Here is an 18,498-nt window from a genome sequence, read left to right on the forward strand (position 1 = left end):
GGCTGGATGCCATCTTGTGATAAACACCCCTTAAAAAATAATCAGTGACATCACAACATTCAAACTGTTTTGTTTTCAAGTAACTGAAGACTTATGTTGAATGTTCAGCCATTAATAATATTAATGTATTTATCATATTGTAATCATACGTAGCTGAGGTAAAGTTTGCAATGGTAAAATTTCAGGGAAATGAAAATAATTGTAAAAAATTAGAAGCGATTATGCTGGGAAGATAAGATTTCTGCATAGTTGGAAGCCTTATACACATGATAAATAGTCAAAAGAAAAGGCCAAAAGGCACAATATTCTAAAATATGATCCATTAACAACTTGGATAAACACAAAAGCGTTTTTGTACAAAAACAAATTTTATTTTATTAAGGTTAAAACAACTTTATCAAGCCATTATTACATGTCTATGCCTGACATTTGAAATTTTACAAATTGATCAAGCCATATGGCTAACAGTGAGGTCTGGTTAACTCATTTTAAATTTTTAATTAGTATTTTTTGCCATATCGTACTTTTAAAAGATGTTAAATACAACATAAACAAACTGCACAATACAATATGCAAAAACAAAAAACAAGTGGCTACTATTACACACTTATTCCCAGTCCTGGAACTGGAGTACCTAGTCCTACACATTTTTTCATGTTTTGACATTCCAGCTTTTCATCAGCTGGTTATGGTGTGTTGGGAAGGCCTAAATAGCTTATGACAAGGACCAGGAATCATTGACCTCCTTGAATACAGTAGTTCTCAAAGTTTGTAGGTCATGTACCAACCAGGATCAAACTAAAACTTTCAAGTAGCACCTACTGATAATTTCACTGAATCACATGTGCAAATGTGATGTGTTAATGTTGTAGTGTATGCAGAGAATTTTCTGATGCCATTAAGTGTACCACCTTGGGAATGCTTTGTGCACCACCAGTAGAACACATATCAAAACCGCTGTTCTAAGGTAACATGACCAAACATAACCATTTTATACAAGAAAAACACAATACATATTCCATGGAATTCCTCTTCAAACCCAATTTACTTATTTTTAAATTAAATGTTAAGTTAATTGTATCATAGAGAGAGAGGAGAGAGAACACAGCAGTACATACAAACGTAATATATGTAAAGTAGGAGAATCATTAAATCATAAATAATCTTTATGAAAAAAAGTCCACTGCTGTTTCCATTTTCTTCCAAAAAACTAAGTTGTTAAGTTGCTGCTACTAGTTGTGGCCCAATCTTCACAAACTTCTCATTTAACTATCCAATAGTGAATTCTATCTCATCCTCTTCTTCATCTTCGTCGTCTTCTTCGTGTTCCCATGTGTGTACCTCTCTTTCTGCTCGCTCCCTCTCACTGGCCTGAATGTAATTGTCCTCAATAAACCCATCATCATCCTCCTCCATCTCGTCCCCTTCGGCAGGAACTGCATGTGGTCCCCTGCCTGAGGGGCCCTGAGTGGAGAAGCCCACCTCAAAACTACCGGGGTCGCAGTGGCTGGTTGTATCCGTTTCGCTCAGCCTTGAGTGCCTATAGCTGGCCAAATACTTGCGCACAACTTTACATTTTGCACCCACAGCGATAAGGATGGAGACAACAATGGCTGTCACCAAAACAGCAACAAGGGGTTTCCACCCGCCTGAGGAACTGTGCCCATTGTTGTCAGTGACTGTGAAAAAATTGTAATAGAGGTTAATGAGAAAATGGCAGAATAGAAGAGGTAAGATATGACTTAATGGCTTTAATGCTGAATCAGTTTTCATATGAAAATCCATTTATGGAAGTAAATCACAATATAACAGAATTAAGAACCAAAAAACTTACACACTTCATAACAATGAGATTCTGTGTCTCAAATGCAATACAGGCTGACTTAATGCCTTGCTGTCTATGCTGTCTCACTTAGTAGTAAGTGTAGTAATTAAGGTCTTTGCATCCGAATCAGAAGGCAGTAATATGCCATGACGTTTTCAAGATAACACAACTCGCTACTGGATATAAGCATTTAGCAGTGATGTCATTAATAGTTAGCATTTTCACCAAATTAAGGAAAAATCTAGATTACTAAACTTCCATTCAGACATGACTGGCTGTCTTCCTGCCTCAGAAGGCAGGAAGCATTACTTACGTTTCAGACACAGCCACAGACGCTTTTTATCATTTGCATGATACTTGGTGTTATTGATGATGTGTTATCATGATTCTATCAGGGAATCACTCTGAAGTAAAAAGGACCAATAAGACTAACCTGTATCATTGCCTGTTGTGTTTGCTGCCAGCAGTTTCCGTTGCACCTTACTTTGGATGATCATGTTAAAAGCATGTCCTGTGACAGTAGAAGAGTAAAACAGCAGCATTTAAGGTCAGTACAAAAAATCGTTCTTAATTTTATAGGAATAACATGGAATTATGGTGGCAAAATTCAGTATGAGGTTTATTGGAATTTAAAGGGTCCCTATGTGATGTAGTGAGTGCTTATGTAGAATAAGGCCCATTACCTTTAACATTTAGTTTTATTGTATTCATCTAATCTTAAACCAGTAGAATTTCACTACAAGATAAACTTCAAGCCAATTAAAAGATAATAAAAGCATAATCTAATCATAATATACAGCTCTGGAAAAAATAAGAGCCCACTTGAAAATGATAAGTTGAAAACCTCTGGAATATAACCAAAAGGAAGATAGATGATCACAAGCCACCAAACCAAGCTGAACTGCTTGAATTTTTGCACCAGGTGTGGCATAAAGTTATCCAAAAGCAGTGTGTAAGACTGGTGGAGGAGAACATGCCAAGATGCATGAAAGTTGTGGTTAAAACCAGGATTATTCCACCAAATATTGATTTCTGAACTCTTAAAACTTTATGAATATGAACTTCTTTCTTTTATTTGGGGTCTGAAAGCTCGGCCTCTTTTTTGTTATTTTGTTATTTCTCATTTTCTGCAAATTATTGCTCTACATTACAATATTTTTATTTGGAATTTGGGAGAAATTTTGTCCATAGTTTTCAGAATAAAACATCAAACATTTACCTATAAATATCAAAATCAGAGACACTGATTCAGAAATTGAAGTGTTCTCTTATTATTTCCCAGAGCTGTATTATGCTAGAAGAATAGAAAAAAAGACAGACAAAGATATACACACATACACACACCATTGGAGTGTCTTTCCTGGGCCATAGTTCCATGAACTTTGTGTGTGACATCTACCAACTCAATCTGTCCATGGTCTTGTAGTGCAGCAGGTAGAGGTGTCTGTAGGTTATTATTGCCCAGAAATAGCTTTTTCAAGCTGGGGAAGCTCAACAGGGCATCAGTCTCAACTGCAGCCAGCTTGCATCCACTGAGATCCAGTATTTGCAGAGATGGGAGAGGGTAAAAGTGCTTCTTCCCCAGTAGGGGGAGGTAGTTTCCTGAAAGATTGAGTGTAATCAAATGGTCAAAGCTTGGATGCTCCTTGAGACCTTTGGTTTGGGCTAGGTTTAAGTAATTCCCTGAGAGATCAAGCTCAGTCACGTTCTTCCATATCTGTTCTGGAACTGATGTGAGCTTTCGTCTGCTGCAGTCAAACGCAGTCTGAAAAATAAAGGTATTTTTGGAAGAAAAGTAGTTATAAGTTTATGTCTCACAATTTAATCCTAAATAGAGATTCTGTGCTGTAGTTAATTTATGTAATAAAGAAAATATCATCAAATCTTTCAGAATGTAGGATGTTTCCTTGAAACCTATTAATGACTGATTTTACACTAAAACTTTGAGGCAACTCGTAAATTGGATATCACATTTGTTTAAATATTACAACAAATATTTTATTTGAACTATTTTAATTAAAAAAATGTTACAATCTGACAAATTATCATCAACAATTACCCATTTATTCCATTAATTCTGCATTTAAGCAGCTCTGTAAAATACAGCATTAACATAACTTGAGTCAGAAGCCTGTCATCAAAAACAGGAAACGAGTGCCAATAAACAGGATGTTCCCGATGCAGTCACACTTTTCTGGCTCTGGAAAATAAAAAAAGTCTTTCTCACTTACCTTCTCTCTGTCGACCACACAAGGGCCCACAGTTTGGAGTGTATGGCATAAACCTGAGGCCCAGAGGGTGATGAGCACACACAGAGTGTGAGCTACCGGCCCCATGCTCTGCTGTTTCCTGCACAAATAAGCAAGAATTACCAACCGTGTTTACTTAAACTCAAACTGCTGCTGCTACTATTATTATTATTATTATTATTATTATTTTATTATATGTATTTTCTTACTGAACATGCCATTAACCATCATCAGTACTCTCATTATTCCTGCCATCACTATCACAACTATATCAGTACACCTGATCACATAACAACAGACTTATGTGATAGTAAAGTGTAGGGATGGGAGGGTAATCAAATTAATCTGATAAATGAATGATCAGATTCTGTTATAATGCAGCTTGCAAAATGGGATAATGGAGATTATATTATATTAACATAAAGAAGCTGCCATAGTAAATCTTAGTAGATAGACTTGAGCTTCTGTCAGAAACCTGTAATAAACTCTATTATGTGGCTGCGATGTTTTTTACACTTTTCTGTAACCAAAATACAAGGACGTTATGTTTGCATCATGTTTATTATAAAAGATGCATGTAAGTTTGAAGGTGTCTGCTTACTATTTGTATAAAAAATGCAAAAAGAAAAGCATATTATGTAAACAAAACAACAGCTCACACATGAATTTAAATACTTCTGTCTTTTTACAAAAAAAAAAAAAAAGTTATGTAAGATCTAAAAATCATAATCCAGAATCATCTATTTTTTTTTTTTACAATACCGGCCAGCCCTAGTACAGTGAATATTTTTTAATAATATATAAGTAATTTTGACCAGAGACACATTTTAAAATATAGCACACAGGAAGCAATGTAAGAACTGTATTTTGTTCTCCAAAACTGGGTCTGGCCTGCTAACACTGATGTTTTGACCTGCAGCCCAATAGACATTTTATGTGTTTATTCTGATGACGTTTTTGAGCACATAAGTCAGTCTGTATAGCACTCAGGCAAGAAAAACTTTACATTGTGGAACCATTATTAAATAAAAAATGCAAGTGATATACAGTAGTCACCACCACTTTAAATAACACAGTGGTTACTCAAAGAAACCTGAAATTTGAAATATGCTCCAATGGAAAATAAAGTGAAATAAAAATTATATATGCAGTCTGTACTTAGGATTTACCTAGGATTAAACTATCAAAAGACATGTGTAATATTTATTGTAGTGTGTGTGTGTGGGGGGGGGGAGTCTATTAATGGCTTTTAAGTGCTTTGACTGTGTAAATCCATGTGGGTGTGCACAGTCTTCACAGAGTGTGTGTTTTTAACGTTTATTAAAATCTTGTCTGAGCAGAGAAGCCATTGTTCAGCGAGACGTCTGCTGTGTTATTAGGGCCCTTCCTCTCTCTGCTTCTATCGCTATTCATTTCAGCATGTAGGCTGTAAACACTCGTCAGGAGCTCTCTTTTATCTCTTCCTGTCTTGAGGTACCCTGTGCATAACAAGGGGCTCAGAGTCCAAAAAACCACAAGTGTGACCACAAGTTAGCATGAGCACAGCCATGTGCACAGCCATTTTCAACAATGCATGTATATGTGGTAGGACTGGGCAATATGATTATACTAGGGGCCTTACAGTGATCTTTATTTATCAAATCTGTGCAAAATAAATTGGAGTGCACAGAAGAACTACACTATGTCTACATACACAGAATGTGTAACGTGGAGAATGTGAATGATGTTAACGTGGAGAATGTGCAGAATGTGAAATGTTGGAATATTTACTTTTTTTAATATACAGACTTTTTAAAATGGGCCCTTCTCATGTTTATCCAAATTTGTTTGGATGTTCAGAAAAAGCTTAGATACACTGTCTTCTGAACATTCCGTAGTATATTGAAGTCATGCCACATGTGTAGCCATGAGCCATGGGACTGGAACTATTTGGCCCACTATCAGGCCTTGCAAAAACTTGTATAATTCACATAGCCTTGTCATGAGCACACTGGCCAGTGTTCAGCCTCACACAACATATACATGTTCGGCATTCCAAAGCCATTCCCTGAAGTAACACTTTATGATCATTTTACGTGTTGTTTATTTATATTGTATGTTCATGTATATTGTTACTGACACACAAAAAACTTTTTTTATTTCCGAATGACAACTTTGGGGGAAAAACATTATTTGAAGTTAGTTTAAAAATATATTAATCTAGTTAATTTTGGACCATATCTATTAGTCCGTTATTCATGATATTTTGACACAATGTTAAAAACTGCACATTTCATAAAGCGTAAAGACAGCATGTATGAAAACAACAATATTCACATAATTAGATTAGTCTTTTTGGAGACTTGACTGCAACATTTCAAGAGACATGCTATATGAGGTGACAGAATATTCAGTATAGGGCTCAAATTGTATTATCCACGTGCAGCAGCGAGGGGAGCCCTTGATGCTGAAAGCTGTAGCTACATCCCGAGTTTGATACACTAATACACTAATACTATAAGGTATATAAAACATATTAATCTCAATAGTGCAGCTTTGGTACTAACTAGAAGTGATTAAACATTGATTTATTAACATATATCACTGCAAGTTTTCCTGATGCCATCACTTCTGCACTTTGCTAACCACCATTTTCATCCAGGATTGTTCCAGACATTAGCAGCTCCTCCCTTTCCGTTTTCACATTGTGTCCTTCATAACCACATTTAAAAACAGACTGGTTGTGAAAACGTATTTTGTACATTTGAGGAAACTTAGCTCTTATATTTTTATCTATACTTCATGCAACATGCTCAAAAAAGTGTTAGTATTAGTAATAAGTAATCAATTAGGAGGCACCCTGTGCTCACATGTCTCGAGTTATAACAAGGATGGACACTAGGTGAAGTAGAGCAAGGTAGAGTGAGGTAGAGGTCCACAGTGAATTCTCACAACAAACTACTGTTTTATTGCAGAGAAGTCAAGAGCTGAAGAATCTTTGAGAAGCTAACTTTTTTTAATTAATTTAATATCTTAATTCATTATGTCACATTAAACACCCTTAATACAGAATAACTCAAAGAGCTGTTTGACTTGTCTTTGCAAAGCTTAGTTTTACCTGTGTAACTCTTACCCTTTTTTGCTTTAGCTACACTGTAAATGCAATATCTCAGTTGTTGCTTTCTTTACAAAAGTAAACTAGCAGTACCTTACCTACACAAACCTCTTCTATCGTAGCCACATAACAAGTCCTTCATTTTGACCTCCTTCACAGTAGCAGCATTGTAAGTAAAACAACCCTTCCCCCACCCTTCCCTCTCTCCTGCCTTCCTTTACTCCACTGTGACTCAGAGGCCATTGCATTGTCCTGGGGACTTTGCATTGTCATTGTCACTTTTTTTTCAAGTAGATGAGAGTTTGATCACCTAAACAGCTGTTAGATTGCTAGCTGTTAACTACATGCTAACTACAGTCTCTTTGTTAAACAAGTGGAGATTTTAGTGTTGTCTCTTAAGTTAGGTTAGGTTCATTTCTAAGCAACAGTACAAGTATGATAGATGATTAAGAGACCTACCTTTCCCCACCTTTCCCCAACTGCAGTGTCTTCAGAAACAAAATTCCTAAACTTTTATTCGTAAATCCAGCAGTGTGTTAGCCCAACTTCCTTATGTCTGTAGTTAAAGTGACATAGTACAGCCTACCTACCTACCTTGTGTTTATTGTGGTGGTTTAAAAAGACAACATAAAGACTCATAGGGGTTAATGGAGCCCAACGTGTTTGTAGTTAACACACTATGAGCAACATCAGCAAAGAGAGAGAGAGATATGATGCCATCTATTGCCATATTTGAGCAGCATTCCTAATTAAAGACTGCTATAGATTTGAACAGGTTTCTTGTTTTTTAAATTATTATTATTACCTGCATTTTTCCAGGAAGTACCACTAAAAGATAAAAAAATAAAGATAAAAAAATAAATAAAAATAAAAATAAAAAGAGACTGATGTCAGTTTTAATCTGTTGTAGCTCGTACATTTTTTTTGTATATTTCATTTCATCTTTGTTTTTCTGTCACAATATATGAATAAATGCTTATTTTCATCATTCCTCACCATTATGACTTTCTATTCAATTTAAGCAATAAACATAAAGACAGTATAAAGCATAAGCATATACAATATAAAGCATAAAGCATAATTTAATAATGCAATATGAGTAGTGATTGATGTGTTGTGTGATTGTAACCTACTGTTAATAATGATGTGAAATACAGCGCAATGCAGATATTTAAACTAAATATCGCCTACCTGAGCTTTGGTTCTTATGTTCCTGTAAAGATGTTGGAGTGTAGCTTTTAATCTCTCCAGTTGTCACATTTTAGGATTTGGAAAACATGTGCACTGTGTTGTACAGTCTTTCACAGGACGGAAATGGAGGCATGTTGTGCAAAGGTTGTGTGAGGTGTGCCTTTAACTTGTCACTTGAGGAAAAAGTTAATGAGTAACTCTGGTCTATAACAACATGCAGCTTTGCATGGCCATCCTGCCAGCCATAAGAATCAGTCATACCCTATAAGCATATTAAACTATGTGTAAGTTTTTTGTGTGATAATGGAAAATGAAAGATTTACTTTAAACTTACAGGATTCATACAATTCTCTAACTGTGCTAGTTAACATTTCTGGAGAAAATTAGTTACCTATCCTAGTGAGGTAGCAGAGCAATATATAGTGACAGACATTTAGTACATTTCTCACAGAGGACATTAAAAACTGCCACCAAGTGTGTTAGCATTAGTTCACCGAGGGGCAGCTGCCCCTCCTCGAAATGAAGATTCTGATTGGCTCTTTCTCTGAGTTAGACTAGCCTGTATGAACTTGTTTTAACTTTCTGTTGCTCTGTAACTTTCTCAAAAAGGAAAGGATTTATTTTAATAAGTGATAGCACTAAAAAAAAACGTCTTCATCAAGATTCTAAGGCTGTCTAAAACATTAGAAATGCTGCCTTTTCAAACAGGCTTAGATCGGAAGACATTTAGTCATGTCTAAATAAAAAAGTAAAACAGTAATCTAGTATTTTCTCATTTGATAAAAAAAAAAAAAATAGCTAAAGACAAAACAGCTAAATGTTCATATCTAGCTTTATCCTGTCTATTCCTTGAAAATGTCAGGACACCTTGCTGCACTCATGCTTTGGAAACAGAAACCTTCATCTCTTCACTGCCTTCTAAGTGAGACAGTGTAGGGAGCAAGGCATCAAGTCAGCATCTGTTCTGATTCAGACGCAGCCTAAATTTACTTTCCAGGCCTAAAACCTTCAAATCTTTATTGAGCTGGTTTTGGCTTGCAGGCAGCATGTTTGACATCCTGGATTTAACTAATTAACTAATTCATTGGGTTTGAATCATTGTTTTTATTTGATTCAGATTCAGATTCATTTATTAATGACCACACAACAAGTTGGTGAAATTTACTTTTGGTAACTAAAAACTGTAATTTCAGTTAATGACCTGGTTTAGTGACCGTACAGCAGTAATGAAAAAAACTCTTTTTGAGTCTGACTGATTTTGAATAGGCTGCTGTTCAAATCTGCCATAAAGGTTATTTAGTGTATCTGGTAGGTCATTGTCAATGTGGGGATTAGGGGAATGACCTTGTTTTAAAACCAGTCATATTTTTATTTGTTTTTTTTCCAAATTGATTTAGTGTCATTTGATTTTATTTGCTGTTCTAATCCTTGTGTATATTTGGATTTGGCTTTTCTGATTGCAGCTCTAAGTTCATATTTTGCTGAGTTATATTGTTATTTATTTCCCTTTATGCAAGCAGTGTTCTTTTTCTTGCTTAGAAGTTTAAAGCTTGACGAATTTCATTTTAAAGGATGCATGTTGGACACCATGCTGTGCTTTATCTTGAAGTATGATCTAAATATTTATGATCTGGATTTTTCATAATGTTTAAAATGTTTAACTTCATTAATCAGTTATATTCTATTTTGTAGCTAGACCTGCTGTAGTATCTGCTTTCTACTGGCTCGCCTTTCCATAAATCCAACTACCGTTGCTCCAGTGTTCTTCTGGGCAAATTTAATGATTACAGAAATGTGATAATTGCCAACCTGCCTAATGACACTCTGTCTGTTACACAGTTACCCAGAGTTCCCATGTCTTCAGTCAGTTTTTCATCTTACAGAAATGAGATATGAAGTCTGCAGTGTGGAGACTGACTAAGTCAGACACATAAACACAGGGAGATACCGTAGAACATCCATTGTTACTTTGTCTATTTGAGTATCTTCTTGGCTTTTGATAGAGCTAGACACAATGGATGAACTGTTTCTCTGCTGTAAGTTCTGTTTGGCTTTGAGTGACTAACCTTGATTGTACTGAGTAGGGGGAGAGAGAGAAGGAACCCTGAAACAATAGGGTAATTTCCTGTACACCTCTTATGGAGGTGTGTGTGTGCATGTGTGTGTGCTTGCTTGTATTTGTATGAATTCAGTGTGTCTGCAAGTATAGAGAGCAAGGTTGTTTATGTTGGGGGACGGTGAGAATGTGTACACGTGTGGCTCTTGATCATTTGGCGCCACAGTAGAGTCTGTTCACCTCCTGTGAGATATATTAACGCCTGTAAAAGGTAAACTAATGACTCATGTTTGTGTGTCTGACTGTGTGTGTGAGAGAGAAAGAGAGGGAGAGAGAGAGAAGCTGTAAGATGGTTAGAAGAAGAGGAAGGAGAAAGGATTATGAAGGACCCCCGGGGACAGCTGCGGTGGCTTCACTCTCTTTAAAGGGAAAAAACAACACCGGGCCAGCAACAATGGATACTTTGTCTTAGAAAAGACACAGATGAACCGGTCAAGGAATTTATATTTGGCACCTAAACTGCTGCAAGTGTGTTTAGTGGATCATAAGAGCATCTGTCAGCAACCTTCTTGACCCTACTGTATTTACACACACACACACACACACACACACACATACAGAAACCATCTATTTGTCTGTTGTATTCTTTTAGGTATTTTCCTCTGCTGTATTATTAACCATGGTCACTTAGATGGTCTTACGTTTTCAGACTATTTTTGTGCTTTGGCTCCCTTTAACTGTCAGAAAAACACCCATTTCCTTTTGTAATGGGAACCGCCAAGCCTGTTCCCTCTGTAAAAGTGAGAAGTGATTTGCCAAATGGTATGTTAATCAGTGATTTTATTATCAGTGGAGTGTTTGGTTTGGCCTCTCAGAGTGGGAACTCAAGCTTCATCAACCTTAGACTGCATTCAGACACAGTAGATGAGACAATGAGATGCTATTAAAAATTTCTTATTTTTGAGACATCACTTTCTTCTTCTAGGTAACTGATGTTTAAAACACACTAAGAGGATTAAACACTGTGTACCAGACATTTCGTAGAAGGCATTTCCACTTACAGTGGACAGCACAGCTGTCTATACCGCAGGTCAGTGCAGCTTTCTTTAGCTTCCATGGGACATGGTAAAAGTCATAAAAGCTAAAGGTATATTAAACTATTGAATAATGACACATAATCTGGTGTACTATGTCAAAGAAAACATATGGCAAAAAAATATAGAAAGCTTTAGCAACACAAAAAATAACTGGAACTTTTTCAATCAACGTCTATGTTTTTCAGACTGACTCTTGCTGCTGTATTTATTGCATGCAGGGAAAGGACCAAGCGACACTGGTTGCATTACTTTACATTGTTAGTTTTTATTACAATATTTTATACATTTTATTTTTTTTTTGATAGATTTATTGTTTTATTTAACATATTCATTAAAAAAAAAAAAGGTTTTAATATATAGGCATTGGCAGATATGTACACTTGTAATATCAAATATCAACATCTGCCCAGAATTCCTGCATCGATGCATCCCCAAATAATAGTCCCCTTAACTGCATTCACTGCTTCACTGATGTTCAAAAACCCCAATAATTAAGCTATTACAGATATTTTATGTACACTGAGCCGTTCTTATTTGGCTCCAGTCTATGCAAGTGTCCCCTGTTCCAGCTGTGTTCCAGCAGGGCTCATGGGAAAGCGGGGTTGCAGGCTGAGCAAACACTCAGCAGACAGGAGACCAGCCTTCCTGTTTCTGCTTTGCCCGCCTGTTTGATTCCTGCTTGGCCTGCTTCCTGGTCACATATCAGGTCCAGCAGCACAGCTTCCTGCACCAGAGTCTCCAGGGCAGCTCACCCTCTCAACTGCTCCTGCCTTTATCTAGATCTCTCACTCTGTGTTAGAGTCATGTAGTGGATCTGTCCACAGTTTTACCTTTATCTGCAACACATGTACACAACTTAGGCTGCTTGAGAAAAAAAAAAATATAATTTCATAAGTAATTTATCTGTTAATATTAGGTTTTACAAATAAACATTAGTGTTATCGGTACCACTTTAAAATAAGACTACCTTTATAAAGGGTTTATAAATGGTTTTACAATTAGTTTATTAATGGTTACTAGTTAGGTTGTAAATGCCTTAAAAAACAATAATAATCAGTTATAACACATATGTAGAAATGACCTGTTGTTTGTCAAATAGTGAACCCACAGCCATCTATTATGTTGCCCTCTCTACGTATGTGTTATAACTGATTAATAATTATTTAAAAGGCATTTACAACCTAATTAGTTACCATTAATAAACTAATTATAAACCATTTATAAACCCTTTATAAAGGTAGTCTTATTTTAAATTGGTACCGTATTATTTAATATGATTTTATGAACATTCAATTTTCCAAGAAATAAATGTACAGTTTTCTGCCAAATGTAATCAGTCAACCAAGACATTTTATTTGCTGTTCACTGTTTCCTTATTCAATTTTACCCTGGAGGTAAAATGCTTACACTGAAAACTTAAACTGTTAATTTAAAACAAAGTACTTTATAATACCCTCAGCCAAAATGATTTCAGATTCATTTTAATTCATTAGTGTCCTCTAGTGTCCTTTAATAACATTGGGAACTCAGTTGTCGACCAACTCTGCCTCTCACCCTAGCCACTGAACTACAGTCTAATAAATGCAGCCAGGCTAGCAGTGAAATTCTGACCTTGGTGATTAAACAAAGCAAGGTAAGGTTTATTTGTACAGTGCATTTAATATGCAGAAGTAATTTAATATACTTTACATTGAGAAAATCTTAACACAAATAACACAAACATTTCTTAACTTGTATTGTAACATTTTGTTCTAGAAATGTATCAGAATGTAAATGGAATGGAATGGAATGGAAAATTTAATTAAATGAATTGAATTGATAAATTCTTAAAACAGAGCTGTATATGCAAAAAATACCCATTAGGCTAGCTAGTTAGTTTTATCTCCAGCACTAACCCAGCACACCTACATTCTGTAAATAAGGTCAGATGAACAAGCCCACAATCAAACACTGTCCTCTGATGCTCTCACAGGATGTTCAGTATATATCACTTAAGGACTTCAAAAGTTAAAATGACTGAGAAAGTTTTGTAAGACACATTAAATAGATAAAAAAAATATCTATCTATCTATCTATCTATCTATCTATCTATCTATCTATCTATCTATCTATCTATCTATCTATCTATCTATCTATCTATCTATCTTGTTGAAAAGTGTTGATAAATCTCAGGCCCTTAGTTGTTCTAATTTAGCTTGAGGAAATGTTGCTTCATCTGTTCCATGTCTCATCATTTCCTTAGAATCATAAGCCCTATCCGGACAGGATTAGTTTCTCAGGGGGTCCTGGGGTAATGTTCTCATTTATGGGGGGTCCTCTGTGATTTTATTCCCGTCTGGAACGACCATGCATGTGTTTTTCTCAGACGTCCTTCGAGAAAATTACAGGCTGAATTATCTACTGTTTTTTTCTGATCGTCCGGTAATTTTAGTCCCGTCCGGATGCACATCTCTGAGTTTCGTCACCTTGCATTTAAGAAAAAAGCTATTTGACCACTGGCATGCACCATGATTACAGATTACAGTTTACAGAGATCCACGTAAACACAACAGCAAGTGGAAATGGAGGAGCTACTGAACGTGATGTCATGTGACCGAGAAAGCCTAAAAACTCACTGGTCCTCCTGTTTTTTTTTTTTATTGCAGTCCAGATGCAAGAGTTTTAGCCCTGAAGTGTAATATAATTTTCACAGACGTCCCCCTGAGAAATTAATCCTATAGTCTATGGTCCACCTGAGTGTCATATGTCAATCAACATGGGTATGTGCAGGCTCTTTCACATGTTGTAGGACAACAAAGAACAAAGTTAGACATTATTGTCAAAGGCAATGTTTTTTTTATAAAACAGTCATAATTAAGTGGTATAACTGGCAATACTTTTGTTATTAATTAAGCTAATCAATTACAGAGAACATTTTTTGTCTGTAGATAATTAAAAAGAGGTGTTTAATAGAAACAAAGCAAAGTGAAATGTACCTTTGAACAAGGTAGCTGTGTTTCAATCTGCCTCTCTGGAGATCTTAGAGCTTAGTCCTAGATCACAGCAGTTCCTTTCTGAAGATCCACATATGGAGAGAAGGGTGTGAAAAGAGATTGGTTTATTGTAATGGCCCTGGTGGTTTATTATAGTCATCAAGTCATCATAACTTTTATCCAATTTCAGAACCTCAGCCAGTCTTCTAGTGGTGAAGATTATAATAATTATTCTGTCAATACTTTCTTGACGTATCTCCTGAAGTGTGATATCTGATGGCCCATCATTATGGTGCAGGTGAAGTAGACCATGGCCTGTGGGGGCAGATGGATGGAGTAGTTCAAAAAGAAGACAGACAAAGACTGAAGTATTCCAGCAGCGTACATTAAATCTAAAAGTGGTAAATATAAAGATCGGAATTATAAAATTATATTAACCAAAGCGCAATCGCTGTTGGTGTACTTGATAACACCCTTGCCCTATAAACAAGAGAATAGACTCATGTTATCCATCGGTGAGTAAGCTGACTAGCATTTAATCTTTTGGAGTTAGACTGGCTCATTTCACATAAAAATATTTCCAGGAAAAAAAATCATTAATTTGTTCCTGGATGCAAAATTGTTTTGGAAAAAGTGCACTGTTTGTGAAAAGTTTAGGCACTAGGCAGCACCACAGTGTGATAAGCTTATCAAAGCTTACTCATTCACTGAAGTCACAAATAACTATAGATCTTGCTTTTGCATTTACCAGCTAGTGAAAACAAATCAAAGAACTTACTTATAAAATTCCTAACCATTTCAGGTGCAGAGAATTTCTTACAAAATATCAGATTTATTGAGCCAGACAGATTACAAACAATATTTGTGTTTTGGGTCAAATGTTTGAGTCAAATGTCAATTCTGTCTCTATAAGGTCTCTCAATAAGTGGACAAATCAGGCTGTTTTTCAGCAAGTTTTCCTTGTTTGTGTGCCATACATGCAAAGTATGAAAGGAGAAAAAATAAGGTCTTTATTTTTAAGAATTCAAGGAGACTTTATTGTCATTTCACATCACATGTGCATGAGGTGGAATGAAATTGTATTCTCACTGTCCAGTTTACACCCAAAGAGCAATTTTAAAATTTAAAATAAATATAAAGACAAAATGAAAAAGGAATAAAAATACAATAATACAATAGATAAGATAATTACACAGAATAATATAAAGGAGCAGGAAAGTAGCAGAAACATGAGTCCAACGTGCATATTGCTATAGCAGCATGGATGATAATGAATAGATATCAGTGATAAAGTGTCTCAGTGCGGTTAAAGTGACAGTGTTTTTGTAAACAGTAATTGTCCTTATAAAGTGTCAGTGGTGTTGTTGTTGAGGTGGAATTTAAGAGTCTTACAGCTTCTGGAATGAAGCTGTTTCTGTTTCTTCCTAAAGAGGCTGAGGAGGCTTATAACCGTGATCATTGTGCTTAAGTGGATTAGGCAGCTATATTTCTTTTTTTTTTTTTTAGTTTATCCCACATACATTATAAGGGGATGGTGATGTTTCACACTACTGTACATCTTTACATTTTTAAATTTAACATGTGTCTTTGGTAGTTTCACAATTGTGAATAGACCAATAGAAACTCTCAAAATGATATGGATTAAAATCTGAGCTGGAAAATCTTTTTTCATTGACTGTTAATTTTGAGATTTACTTTAAAACAGAGTCAGTTTTTTTGCGAGGCAGTGATATATTTGTGTGTGTAGTCATCTTACTCATTCTTTGAACATTGTCCGTCAACCCATTCCATGTTTACTGGTCTGTTTGCTGGCCCCCCACTAACCCCTTCCCATTCCCACAACCACAAACCACAACACACGTACGGATGCTATCAGTGCTTCCTAGTTGTGGTCACGATGTTCTTGAGGAATTTTGGCAGGACCAAGTATCCCTCATCCTGGTAAAAAGAATGTAAAACAGACTGTTCTATTTCTGCATGATGGCCGAGAAAGAAGGAGGCCAGCTTTGTACCTGATAACTTTTGAAAGTGGGTGATCAAAAAGTGGAATGCAGATTAATTCTATGCACTTAAATTGGCAGTCTGCTTCCGAAGCCAGAGCACATGGCTTTAATGGCAGTCCTTGGCCTGTAATGGCCTGTAATGCTCATTATCAGCAGCAGTGAAAAGGAATTATGTAGATCTCTGCATTTACAGAATAGCATTAAGTTAATAAGCAACATGAGAATGGATCCTGAGCGTGTGTCCACAGGAAACAGGAAGAGACAGTCATGGTTAAAATCTATTCCTGGCTGTAAAGCTAAAGAATTTTCGTGGTTTGTCATCATAGTTGTTGCCCTATGTATCTATCATCACTAACAAAACATTTTTGACAATTGATTTTTGGTATAGTTATAGTTGAAGCTCACGTGGGTTGACAGGTTATGTCAATATAGTGTCAAATTTTATTTTTTTCAGTATAATTCCCTTTAAATGTTTTTTTTTGTCAAGGTAATAAACAGCTGTTGCACATATCAGTTCACATTATCATGTTGTAGCATGACAAAATTAGCCAGCACTAGTCTGGATCACTTTACCTATCTCAAATATATGCTGTCTTAATAACTCAGCTGAAATGCCCATCCCTACTAGTACTGATCCAATAACCAGCTGATTTTAGCCTGATCTAAAGCTTGGTCTGTAATACTACTTGTTCTGAAGAAAATTAGCCCGCTCTGCATTCGTCTTGTAGTCCTTCTGGACTTTAAGCTATCTCCATCTATCAAATGTTTTGTCAGTATTAATTTGTGTTGTACTCTGTCTGTGGTCATGTAGCTTTTTAGAAGAATGACCATGCTCTTTACGTTGTGCAGCATCTAAAGATGTTTCTGCTGATCCAGTTCCCTTCCTGCCCTCAGATTTCACAGATTTCTTCTTAATGACAAATAGTTTTAAGAAGACCATCAAAAGACATGAATACTTTTTATTACATTTTATTTTCTATGAGTTGGTAAAGACAATATAATACATTTGGATCCTCCATATTATCATTACAAAATGAAATCTATTTCTTTTCCCCTGAAATGTTTTTGAATTAAAAGGCAAGGCAAGTTTATTTATGTAGCACCTTACAAATTAGAATACAAAGAGAAGTAAAATTAAAAAACATGTAAAAGAATAACAGTAAAAATGAAAATAAAAACTAAATTAAGAATAAAGCATGATTGATTCAAAACATGTACAAGAACAACAAGGAATTGAAAAAAAAAATAAAGCATGAATTAAAACAAATAAAAATTAAATATAATAAAAAAATAATAATAATATAATTAAAATAATTATGCCTGTGATCACAATATTTTAAAGAAGATTAACAGTAGAAATAGTGAAATGTCACTGATAATTATGCAGTTCTAACTGTCTAACAGATTTGATTAAATTATAATAAGATAACTCTATGGGACTACTATAAGGAAACCAGTATGGTACATTATCCATGTTATGATTAACACTTCCTCACATTTTCCACTGCCTAATAAATAGAGCTGTGGAGGGATATTGATTGAGGAATCTGGGTCAGACAGGTACGCTTCACATAGGTTACTGAAACAGGCACAATTTTCCACAGAAAAGCTTGTGTGGCAACATATGGCCTTGTCAGTTACTTCAATGCAGTGACTACATTTCTGAACCACATACTACATACATATCTGCCATTTCCTCATGGCCATACAATTCTTACATACCAACTTCACCTCAGAGGGTCATGTGTTTATCAGATGAGCAAGTAAAACCATCATATACTGTATAGTGCAGGGGTAAAGGATGGAAAGTCATTGAGTAAGGTATTTTTTAGGGTCTCAGTACAGTACCTATAATCCCTCTCTTACTATCAGTCATCCAATATGGAACGGTTCTCACATTTGTCTTCCCCTGATTACTGATTTCAGTCACCTGTCATTAACTAGTCTTTTGTGTATTTAAGCCTGTCTGTTTGTTTTGTCACTTTGCAAAGTATTGCCAACCATATGAGTT

At 35.6% G+C, this 18,498-nt stretch overlaps 1 protein-coding gene across 3 annotated transcripts; it reads right to left on the reverse strand.

Annotated features, from left to right (window-relative positions):
* Positions 1 to 349: 349 nt before the first annotated feature.
* c5h1orf210 (chromosome 5 C1orf210 homolog) lies at positions 350 to 8,500 on the reverse strand. Of its 3 annotated transcripts, XM_022675838.2 has the most exons (6): positions 8,360 to 8,500; positions 7,974 to 7,996; positions 4,057 to 4,174; positions 3,170 to 3,590; positions 2,259 to 2,336; positions 350 to 1,679 (listed from the first exon to the last, which is right to left on the reverse strand). In XM_022675838.2, exons 3-6 carry the CDS (start codon positions 4,159 to 4,161, stop codon positions 1,270 to 1,272), a joined length of 1,014 nt encoding a protein of 337 aa, XP_022531559.2. In that variant the 5' UTR covers positions 4,162 to 4,174; positions 7,974 to 7,996; positions 8,360 to 8,500; the 3' UTR covers positions 350 to 1,269. The 3 variants fall into 3 exon arrangements, with proteins under 3 accessions (XP_022531559.2, XP_015463619.3, XP_022531560.2); XM_015608133.3 differs by lacking the exon at positions 7,974 to 7,996; XM_022675839.2 differs by lacking the exons at positions 7,974 to 7,996; positions 8,360 to 8,500 and adding an exon at positions 7,628 to 7,901.
* Between the last annotated feature and the right edge of the window lie 9,998 nt (positions 8,501 to 18,498).

This window comes from Astyanax mexicanus, chromosome 5 (genome assembly GCF_023375975.1).
Source record: "Astyanax mexicanus isolate ESR-SI-001 chromosome 5, AstMex3_surface, whole genome shotgun sequence".
NCBI lineage: Eukaryota > Metazoa > Chordata > Actinopteri > Characiformes > Acestrorhamphidae > Astyanax > Astyanax mexicanus.